Genomic DNA, 10,273 nt, shown 5'->3' with positions numbered 1-10,273 from the left:
CTATAGTCCCCAGGAACCCTAACCCACCTCGCTGGAGAAATACCACACTCACACCCATTACTCGGCTCACACATTTAATCAGAGGATTTTGGCAGCTGTGTCTTTCCATCCATGCTCTCCCCTGGAAGTAGCGCGCTGCTCTATCAGCGCAGAGGCGGCTTCATTGAACACGAGTTTTAGTCCCATGCGCACAGGGCAGACTCCTTCGGGCTGTGGTTCGGGTCATGGCTCTCTCTACGTGGTGTATCAGGGCCCGGGCTTGGGGGGCTTTCTTCACGCCGTGCCCAGTCCGATCACAGCGCTTCCCCGGGGATGTCGGTTTGGCCTGGGCTCTCTGACGAATGAGACCTCTGAAAGCCGACAGTCTGACTCAGGATTCAAAGCCGTGCTCAGTGCCCAGGATGACTGCTTAGCGCCGAGGCCCGCGTCGAGCCCAGAAGGGAAAGCCGGCGACCCTGGCCCGGCCCAGCCTGGTTTAGGGGTTAGCGCCCGGGCCCCTCTGGCTACCTGGCGGTGACCCCGGGCGTTCCCGGAGGCCGCGGCGCAGCTCCTGAGTGAAGGTGTCTCTGAAGCGGGCAGCGCGGCGACCTAGGGAGCCCGCGGGCCCAGCCGCCAGGGCTCGAAGACGCCGGGCTGCGTCCTGGCCGCGCAGCTGGGCCTGCATCAGCGCGAAGGCCGTGAGCTGCGCCGCACGCCGGATGGGCTTAGACTCGGACAGACGCTCCACCAGCTGCGGGCTGTACAGCAGGGCGGCCAGTAGCCGCCGAAGAACCATCCTCTGAACGTCCCGGAACCCGCAGCACGCCACTCTCGCTTCCGACGGGCGACAAATAAAGACGGACCACGTCTGCGCCCGCGCCGCCCGCTGACGACACTGCTGCGCTTGGATTGGTCCACAGGATGACCACCTTTTGCAGCCGCTTCCGCTCGTTTCCGCTTCCGCCAGCGCCGCGGCAGCCTCGTTGTTCCTGGAGTGCCGGTGTCTTCGCCCACCTCTCTGCACTATGTCCGGCGGCCTTCTGAAGGCGCTGCGCAGCGACTCCTACGTGGAGCTGAGCCAGTACCGGGACCAGCACTTCCGGGTGAGGGAGGCCGGGCCGCGAGAAGGGAAGGCCCAGGGCCAGAACGCTGAGAATCGGCTTGCTCTTGTCTCATTGTGTCGTTTTCCGTTCTTTGGTTTCCCGAAACGCGAAGTGAGGCCCCGGTGCCTGCTGGGGAACGGAGCTGAAAGGGCGTTTGGATATCACCGAATCCCCTTATCTCGTAGAGAATTTGAGGCTCGCTTTCCCATTCCCTTGCAGCTGCTCCCTTTCCCAGGCCAGTGCAGAGGGGTTCCGGTAGCAGTAGTAGTGGTGGCTTGCATTTGCACAGGCTATGCCTTGGGAAGGTGACTTTGTGATATGAGGGGCAGGGGTGTCCTTTTGACACCTGGAGTACGGGGAAAGGGGGCGTCTTCCTGAACCAGGTACTTTGTATTACTTTTTAATTTCAAATTAGATCTGCCCTGTGGCGCGTGGAGCCCTTTCCTTCTTGGTCTAGTGGAACGGTCCTACAGAGTTCTACGCGGTGGCTGGGAGACACAAAGTTGAGCCTTGACTCCAACCATAGGGAGTCCTCGGAGTGGGCAGGTGGACTGTCCAAGCGAGGCACTTTAAGAGTCTAGGTGTCAAGTTCAGAGAACTGCTGGGTTTCAGAAGAGGGAGGTTTTAGTTTGGCCCATGTCATTGTAGGTTATGTGGGAAAAGGGAAGGCAGCAAATATTCAAGGTAGGCTGTTCAGTCTCAGCAAAGGTGGGGACGAGGTGGAGCGACACTCGTCAACCACTGATTATTAGGTAACTTTTATTGAGTACTGTTGCTTAAACCTGCTAAGCCCTAGAGGGAGAGGGAAGACGGTTTCCGCACCCTAAGAGTTTCTAATTTTCCAGTAGGGATTGTAAACGGCGGGAAGTAATCATAATCTAGAGCAGAAATGGTGAGGGGAAAGGGACTCCTGTGAGGATTCAGAAAAGGGAGACGGCTTGTGATGGGAAAGGAGGAGCGCGTGTAGAAGATGGGCGTGGAGAGTGCGTACAACGTGTTAGCGGGGTAGGGGAAAGGAAATTTTGTTTTGAGGCCAGATTGAGGAAGACCTGAAATTCGTTCGCTAAGGCAGCCATTTTTAAATGCTTACTATATGCCAAGCACGGTTTTCACTTTTATCACTTTTACAGTTCTCATTACTTTAGAAAGTTCCACATCATTACCATCTTGAATTTCAGGCATCCTATGAGAGTAAAACTGTGAAAGGTTTCAACTTGTTATTCATCTATGTAGTCTAAGGCCTGTAGCTTTATTTAGATAGTAGTAAGATACTGTCATGAGGAACTTCTAATGTTCTCTGAGTGAAATCCAGGTTAATATACCTTAAGTAAGGACTTACACCACAGTTGTCTTAAGCTATAGGTTGTTTGTTTGGAATAGTCTGTTTGTTTGGATTACTTACATGTGTGGGAAGAAAAAGAAAAGGCCTCCCGGTAATTTTAATAAATCATTAACAGCAGGGATATAAATAAGATGAATCTACTTTATGTAATGTCTCATTCCAAAGTTCTGAAAACTTGTTTTTAATGTAGAATGACTCTTTATCCTGTGGACTTTTCAAGGAAGTATGGGATTGGGCATAAGACTGAGTTTGGGGGTGGTGGTGGGGAGACTGGGTTTGGATTCCAACTGCAACTACTGAGTAGCAGTATGACCTTGAACAAGTTACTTAACTGCCTTCTCAGGTGTCAAAGTTAATAAATTAGGATCTACCTCATTCACTTCTGAGAATTAAATGCAATTTCATACGTGGAAGTCTCTGACCTGCGAGACTTCTCACTTCTATTCACACTTCTAAAAAAATTTCTTTTGGGGGTGCCTGGGTGGCTCAGTCGTTAAGCGTCTGCCTTCGGCTCAGGTCATGATCCCAGGGTCCTGGGATCGAGCCCCACATGGGGCTCCCTGCTCAACGGGAAGCCTGCTTCTCCCTCTCCCACTCCCCTTGCTTGTGTTCCCTCTCTCGCTGTCAAATAAATAAATAAAATCTTAAAAAAAAAAAATTTCTTTTGGAGGGGCGCCTGGGTGGCTCAGTTGGTTAAGCAACTGCCTTCGGCTCGGGTCATGATCTCCGGGTCCTGGGATCGAGCCCCGCATCGGGCTCCTTGCACAGTGGGGAGCCTGCTTCTCCCTCTCCCTCTGCCTGCCGCTCTCCTGCTTGTGTTCTCTCTGTAAAATAAGATTTAAAAAAAAATCTTTAAAAAAAATTTCTTTTGGAGCATACCCTTCACGTTGTTCTGTAACTTTTTTCACTATGGTCATCACTGTCTCAAGAGATGTTCCTTGTGACTGCATGTGCATATGCGTATACATTATTTATTTTTTTTTTTTTAAAGATTTTATTTATTTATTCATGAGAGACAGAGAGAGAGAGGCAGAGGGAGAAGCAGGCTCCCAAGGAGCAGGGAGCCCGATGTGGGACTCGATCCCAGGACCCTGGGATCATGACCTGAGCCGAAGGCAGATGCTTAACCATCTGAGCCACCCAGGCGCCCTACATTATTTATTGATGTACCATAATTTATTTCATCATTTTCCTTTATTTTGATTTCCTTTAGACGGTTTCTCTATCCCTCCATTCTGCCACTGGATGTGATCACATGAGACCTCTTAGTCTGGGCTCGGTGCTACAAAGCTTTCAGAGACAAGTAATGCAAAGTCTGGTTCTCAGAGTGAAGGAAACTGGACCAGCATTATATATGGAGTAGTAAATGAAGAAGGGAGGTCTCTTGGGAAATGCTCTAGGGGCCTGAGCGTAGATCTATTCAGCTCCTTTCCAAACTGGAATACCACTGTATGGTTGATGTTAGAGCCTTAACCTGAGAGCCTGAGAGCAGGTCAGTGGGGAGGTGTTCTATTTAGTTAGCATTTGTCCTCCCCAGTGTGGAGGCCAGAAGAGAAGGTCCGAGGACGACCAACTGGTTTCTGTGCAGGCATGTAAAATACCGTATCTAGCCCATGACGAGCCCCAGGGATTGTCAGGTAGGTTGGCTGAAGCCCAGTTATATTCCTGTCTCTGGCTTCATCCTGTCTTCCAAATTAGGAAGCCTGTCAAGAACATAAGTTCTCGGGGCACCTGGGTGGCTCAGTGAGTTAAGCGTCTGCCTTCAGCTCAGGTCATGATCCCAGGATCCTGGGATCGAGCCCCGCATCGGGCTCCCTGCTCAGCGGGGAGCCTGCTTCTCCCTCTGCCCCTTCCCCTGCTTTTGTGCACTTGCGCGCGCTCTCTCATGCTCTCTTGTTCTCACAAAAATAAGTAAATTTAAAAAAAATAAAAGGTAAGGGAACCTTTTTATATAAAAAAAAACCCCATAATCTCTCATTTTTTGTGATCACTACATTTTCTCCTAAACTCAGAAAAATATATGAGCATGTAAACCATCTAAGCAGTTGTTTTGAACATTCTCTATGGGATTATTATAAGGGATACCCTATCTCTGAAAATCCATTTATTTTTCAGTACAAAAAAGCCCTTTCTAGTATATTGGTTCAAGATGCGGAAATTAAATTCAAGCAATGGGAGGAGGTTCCAGTGCTGAGGATATGGAGCGTGCGGAGAAAAGGCATGCCATCTGCATGGCAGTATGGCACAGGAGGAAGGCTAATGCAACATGACCCTTAAGCTGTGGCTGTCTCCTGAAGGCAGTCTGGACTTGCAGAAGTGCGTCACAGAATCTGAACACCTCTCTCTCTCTCTTTCTCTGGCAAGGGATTTGTGGTAGACTGGGTTGACGAGAGCTGATTCCCAAATTAGAATTAATGACAGTTTTTGCCATACTTGGGAATGCTATTTAAGCAGGACTCTTCTTAGATTGTGTTGCTGAACTTTTTCTCTATTTGACATTCCAGGGTGACAATGAAGAACAGGAAAAATTACTGAAGAAGAGCTGTACATTGTATGTTGGAAATCTTTCCTTTTACACAACTGAAGAACAAATCTATGAACTCTTCAGCAAAAGTGGTGACATAAAGAAAATCATTATGGGCCTGGATAAGATGAAGAAAACAGCATGTGGGTTCTGCTTTGTGGAGTATCCTTCCTGTGTGTCTGGTGTAGCTGTTGGGTGAGGGTGGGGCCAAGAGTGGCTAGTTTAAGAAAATGAGTGAGACCATCCAGTAATTAGCATCCCTGTACTTTACCTCTCCTTCCTTCATCTAGCTCTTACCTTCTGCCCAGTGTGTCCACACTCTTGTGTTGTAAAAGCTGCTAACATTTACATTCTGTTCTGAAATCCATGCTTTGTTTAGAATTGATTCTTTAAGAAACAATCTTTTGAAAATATATGCTCATGGTGTTTACAAAAGTACAAAAGGTATAGGGAAAATAAAACCTCTGTATTGTTCTAAACCCAGACAGTTACCAGGCTCTCGGGTATCTTTCCAGCAGTGATCCTGTGGATGCATGGTAGCATACTGCATGCACTATTTTTTCCCCACCTTGGAGATTGTTTTATGTTAGCACACACAGGTCTACCTCTTTTTTAAATGGCTGTATAGTATTTCATTATGTAGATGTATATAGCTTGATTTTACATAAGGTCAAAACCAAATTATCGTCTCCCTGAAAATTCTGTAAATATTGGACCTCCTGGATTTTTTGCTTGGGGTTTTTTTCTCCTAACATTTTCTTTTTTGGTCACTTTGTCTTATTTTCTGAGAAATTTCCCAGACCTCATCTAACATGTTTCAAAAAATTTTGTTTGTGCCCCAAATTACCGGGGAACTTTTTTTCTTTTCTGGGGGAGGGGGAGGTTGTATTTATGCTGTAAATTTTCCTTAAATATCTGGTGATCCCTAGGTTCCCAGACATAATTAGGGAAAAGAAGGCTAACTTTGTGGGCCCAGGCAACTCTCAAGTTGCTGCCCTGCCTTTGGTAAACGTGGGTTTCCTAAATGCCAGAATGAAAAGGGATTTTATTTTGACTTACTAACATCAAAGACACTACCCTATAGGGTTCCTCCAGTTGGTTTGTTCAAAACTCTGTCGTTCTGTTTTTATTTGCCTGGGTTTAAATGCCTTCCTGCTAGCAGGTCATCTTCCCACATACAGACCTTTAATTAAACCCTATTTGCTGTCTCCTTTAAGCCCCTTCAAGAATATTTCAAACTGTGGGGCGCCTGGGTGGCTCAGTTGGTTAAGCAACTGCCTTCGGCTCAGGTCATGATCCTGGAGTCCTGGGATCGAGTCCCGCATCGGGCTCCCTGCTCGGCAGGTAGTCTGCTTCTCCCTCTGACCCTCCTCCCTCTCATGCTGTCTCTCATTCTCTCTCGCAAATAAATAAAATCTTAAAAAAAAATTAAGAATATTTCAAACTGTGACTTTGTTTCATCCATTAGCACTCTTCCTTCACTTTCTTGAACCTCTAGTTTGCTGAGGGCCTCTTCTGTTCTTTGGCTGTATATATCTTTTCTGTCATTTTAATGGGGTCTTGAAAAGGATATGAGAAATGTTCTTACTCTGTTAGCTTGAACTAGAAGCCCTACTTTCGAACCTGTTCCAAACTTTGGATTTTGGGGTCTGAGTTCTGGGCTCTACAAGCTTCTTCCATCCCCCTTCAGACATGAGAGACAAGAGTGCCCAGATTTTACATCCGCCTCAGGTGCCAATAGCATCAAAGTTCAGAGGGTACAGGGAGAACGAGAAGACACAAAGCAAGTCCACCTTGTAGGTAATACTCAGTCTCTGAGAACTGAATGCTTCTGCATTTGTCGTGTGTGTCAGAGATCCACAATCATAATAGCAGATGATTGCCAAGAGAGGCTGCCATTGCCAGTGTTTTTTCTCACTTTGCCCTTTTATCATGTCATTCATCCAGCAAAAAATTACTGAATGCCCATTATGTGCTAGGCATCGTGTAGGTGTTGGACACTGGAATTTCAGCAAGTGCTTCCCCACCCGTGTAATTGAAGACAGTAGAGTTCCGCATTTCCCTGAACCCAGCTAATGATAATTGCTTATAGATTTTAATATCACTCCAAAGGTAGATTGAGTGGATCTGATTAAATAGGTTTGGGAACACCTAACCTGAGTAATAGGATACTGAGTCTTTCCTTCTAATGAAATGCAACAGCAATTCCATATGCACTGTAACCTTCTCTTTTTATTAAGGTTGAATATACAGTTCCAAATTTGGATGCTTTTGTTTCCTTGGATAAGAAGTGTGCATTTTGTGCTCTAAACCTGCACTGAACGTATTTATACTTTATAAACCAAAATATGGGGACAATGGAACCAAATAATTATCAGCAGGATTATCTAGGAAATCACGATCAGTAGCCTTGGATAAATCATAGTTGACTCTTTAAGTGCTTCTGGACCAACTTCAAACAGGCTTGTGCAAACCAAATTACTATCTTTGAAATCCATCTGGTTGGATTTGTTTTTGTACTGTTTCTTAACAACTCAGCTTCATTTAGATGTTGTTTTCTGTATTTCCAAAAATGTTTGGAGAAATGCTATATAGTGTTCCTTAATACTTACACTTAAGATACTATTCAAGAGCAGATGCAGAAAATGCCATGAGGTACATAAACGGAACTCGTCTGGATGACCGGATCATTCGCACAGACTGGGACGCAGGCTTTAAGGAGGGAAGGCAGTATGGCCGTGGGCGATCTGGGGGCCAGGTATGCAGGAAGGTTCTCTTGGCTCAGTCTTTGCCTGGTATCTCAGTCCTAGTGACAAGGGCTTTGTCACTTTGTGTTTGCTCTTTTAGAAAATAATTTTGTGCCTATAACCGTTGGCTTGAAGTGACTCTGAAAACTACCCATTAGGATTGGTAAATTATAGATTCTATACATTTTCACAAGTAACCATTATTGGACTTCTGCTAGGGGCATTTTGTACCTGTAAGTGTCTAGAACAAAAGGAAAATGCATTGAAATAAATTTTAAGTTTTTAATTTTAAAATAGCTTAAGTACTTATTTTTTGGAATATGCTACTTTTGAATGCTATTGAGTATGAGCATGATGTTTGGTTTAAAAAAAAAAACAGGCAGGGGCGCCTGGCTGGCTCAGATGGTAGAGCATGTGACTCTTGATCTCGGGGTCATGAGTTCAAGCCCCATGTTGGGCGTAGAGTTTATTAAGTAAGCAAACAAAACCATTACATAATTTTTTTTTTTTTTTAAAGATTTTATTTATTTGAGAGAGAGAGAGAGTGAGAGAGAGAGAGCACTAGCAGGGTGGGGAGGGAGAAGCAGGCTTCCTGCTGAGCAGGGAGCCTGATGCGGGGCTCGATCCCAGGATCACGACCTGAGCCAAAGGTAGACGCTTAACGACTGAGCCACCCAGGCGCCCCACGTAATCTTAATTTTGCAAGGCAGTTGAGCTTTACATCTGTTGCTCAAAAAAATGTTAGGTCCTGCCTGAATGTTCACATTATGACACCTGAAAAGGCTTAACAGTTTGCCTGCTGATGTGTTTGTGGGAGGCATATTCATTATACCAATCTCCTCTATAATGTAACTTACGTTCTTTTCAATTAAGGTACGAGATGAGTATCGGCAGGACTATGATGCTGGGAGAGGAGGCTATGGAAAACTGGCCCAAAACCAATGAGTGGTGAGAGCCCCATCATGAAAACTCACTCCTTTGGCCTGTTGAATTTGCCATGCATTACCCAAGGTCTGCAAACCTGCCCACTTTTAACATGTTTTGATCAAGGTCTCTACTGAGCTCGAAGCCATTTCATGGTTGTCCTTTGAAAACTATTAAAGGACAGAATCCAAAAGAATGCCTTTAAATCTTGGCCATACGTCAGGTTGCTGGAATGATTTTATGTCACCAGGTCAGAATTTGTGTTCTGTGGCAACAGATTTATCAGCCCAAAACACTACACTTTTTTTAGGAAGTTGGAAAATTTTAAAAATTGATAATAGGTTCGTGGTCTTCACTGGGGCCTCAAAAATTTTAAGTTTGCAGGAAATAAAAATGTAGTAAATGGGGTTTTGCTATGTTGTATTGTTCTGAATTAGTAAGATGTTTGACAACTGAGTTTGTTTTCTGTGTTGAGTTCTAATCTCTAAAGGCAAACTTAGAGGAGTCAAGGGAACTTCCTCAATTGTTGATGCAAAAGTAAGCCTTAGACTGTCCTAGGAGATACCACCAGCTTATGTGCTTTATGTATTAAGACTTGACTAGTATTTACTGTACACATTTTTCAAAAGATGTGTTCTACTTAAAGATTCATTTTCAGAGTGATCTCAGGAATGGACTGGGTTTAAAAAAGAGCTTGAAAAATCAAGAGAACACTTACCAAGAACAATCAAAATTGCTTCCCACAGGAAATGTGTTTCAGCCAATTTTCATTTGAAGTCTGTCTTGTTTTTTCCTCTAATTGTGCTTACCGAGCTTCAGAGCCTGTATAGTGAGCTGGTAGTCTCTGTGAAGGGGGGTCTACAAATTTATTTTGCATTTGTAAGGCACAAGGTGATTAATATATATCAACTGTTGCTCATTAAACTTAGTCTAATATAATTTTCCCTTACGTAAGTGAAATTTTTTCATCTAGCAACAGAGTATCTCCTAATTCACTAGAGTTTTTGAAAGTTGGGGCTGACGTATCTCAATGTGAACATCTTTCACATTATAGTAAGTACAGGTTCTCTAAGTTCAAGCTGATTATTTGGATTAAGAGCTATAACTAGGGCGCCTGGGTGGCTCAGTTGGTTAAGCGACTGCCTTCAGCTCAGGTCATGATCCTGGAGTCCCTGGATTGAGTCCCGCATCGGGCTCCTTGCTTGGCAGGGAGTCTGCTTCTCCCTCTCCCACTCCCCGTTTGTGTTCCCTCTCTCGCTGTGTCTTTCTCTGTCAAATAAATAAATAAAATCTTTAAAAAAAAAAAAAAAAGAGCTATAACTAGTTCTAAGTGCTTAGGAAAGAACCATTTGCAGATGTTTAATGAGGACATAATCATTTTGAAAATTTCTTTTACACTGTAGTTTGAATTAATGTATTTTAGAATTCTGTAGTAAAATAGAACTCAGATTTCTACAGGCCTTAAAACCACAGACCGTGGTTCCTGTTTGCACTGTCAGACCAAGTTATCTTTGTCTCTGCCCACTGCCTCACCTATGCAGCGGTGACACTGGAACACGTACTCTGGACTATCCGTGAGTGAGGTGAATTTGCGCATGTCCGTTTTGATTTGACAGTTACCTGACACGGGAGCCACCAGCTATGCTCAGAGAAC

At 44.9% G+C, this 10,273-nt stretch overlaps 2 protein-coding genes across 2 annotated transcripts; one reads left to right on the top strand and one right to left on the bottom strand.

Moving 5' to 3' along the window:
- Positions 1–61: 61 nt before the first annotated feature.
- On the bottom strand, positions 62–775 carry NCBP2AS2 (NCBP2 antisense 2 (head to head)). Its single transcript, XM_045903107.2, has one exon. It carries the CDS (start codon positions 773–775, stop codon positions 476–478), a length of 300 nt encoding a protein of 99 aa, XP_045759063.1. The 3' UTR covers positions 62–475.
- Positions 776–948: 173 nt separating this feature from the next.
- On the top strand, positions 949–9,558 carry NCBP2 (nuclear cap binding protein subunit 2). The gene is made up of 4 exons (XM_045903106.3): positions 949–1,082; positions 4,929–5,110; positions 7,568–7,706; positions 8,569–9,558. Exons 1-4 carry the CDS (start codon positions 1,005–1,007, stop codon positions 8,638–8,640), a joined length of 471 nt encoding a protein of 156 aa, XP_045759062.1. The 5' UTR covers positions 949–1,004; the 3' UTR covers positions 8,641–9,558.
- Positions 9,559–10,273: the final 715 nt, after the last annotated feature.

This window comes from Mirounga angustirostris, unplaced genomic scaffold, assembly GCF_029215605.1.
Source record: "Mirounga angustirostris isolate CCGP_5_RB_7025 unplaced genomic scaffold, mMirAng1.0.hap1 SCAF_1, whole genome shotgun sequence".
NCBI classification, from domain to species: Eukaryota; Metazoa; Chordata; class Mammalia; order Carnivora; family Phocidae; genus Mirounga; species Mirounga angustirostris.
The sequence above is the reverse complement of the archived record's forward strand: the minus strand, read 5'-3'. Positions and strand labels throughout refer to the sequence as shown.

Bases quoted from the DNA above. Each gene is read 5' to 3' on its own strand.
- NCBP2AS2 (XM_045903107.2), bottom strand. From the start codon at position 775: ATGGTTCTTCGGCGGCTACTGGCCGCCCTGCTGTACAGCCCGCAGCTG.
- NCBP2 (XM_045903106.3), top strand. From the start codon at position 1,005: ATGTCCGGCGGCCTTCTGAAGGCGCTGCGCAGCGACTCCTACGTGGAG. The intron at 5,111-7,567 runs GTATCCTTCCTG...CTTACACTTAAG, and splicing joins TGTGGGTTCTGCTTTGTGGA to ATACTATTCAAGAGCAGATG. The intron at 7,707-8,568 runs GTATGCAGGAAG...TTTTCAATTAAG, and splicing joins GTGGGCGATCTGGGGGCCAG to GTACGAGATGAGTATCGGCA.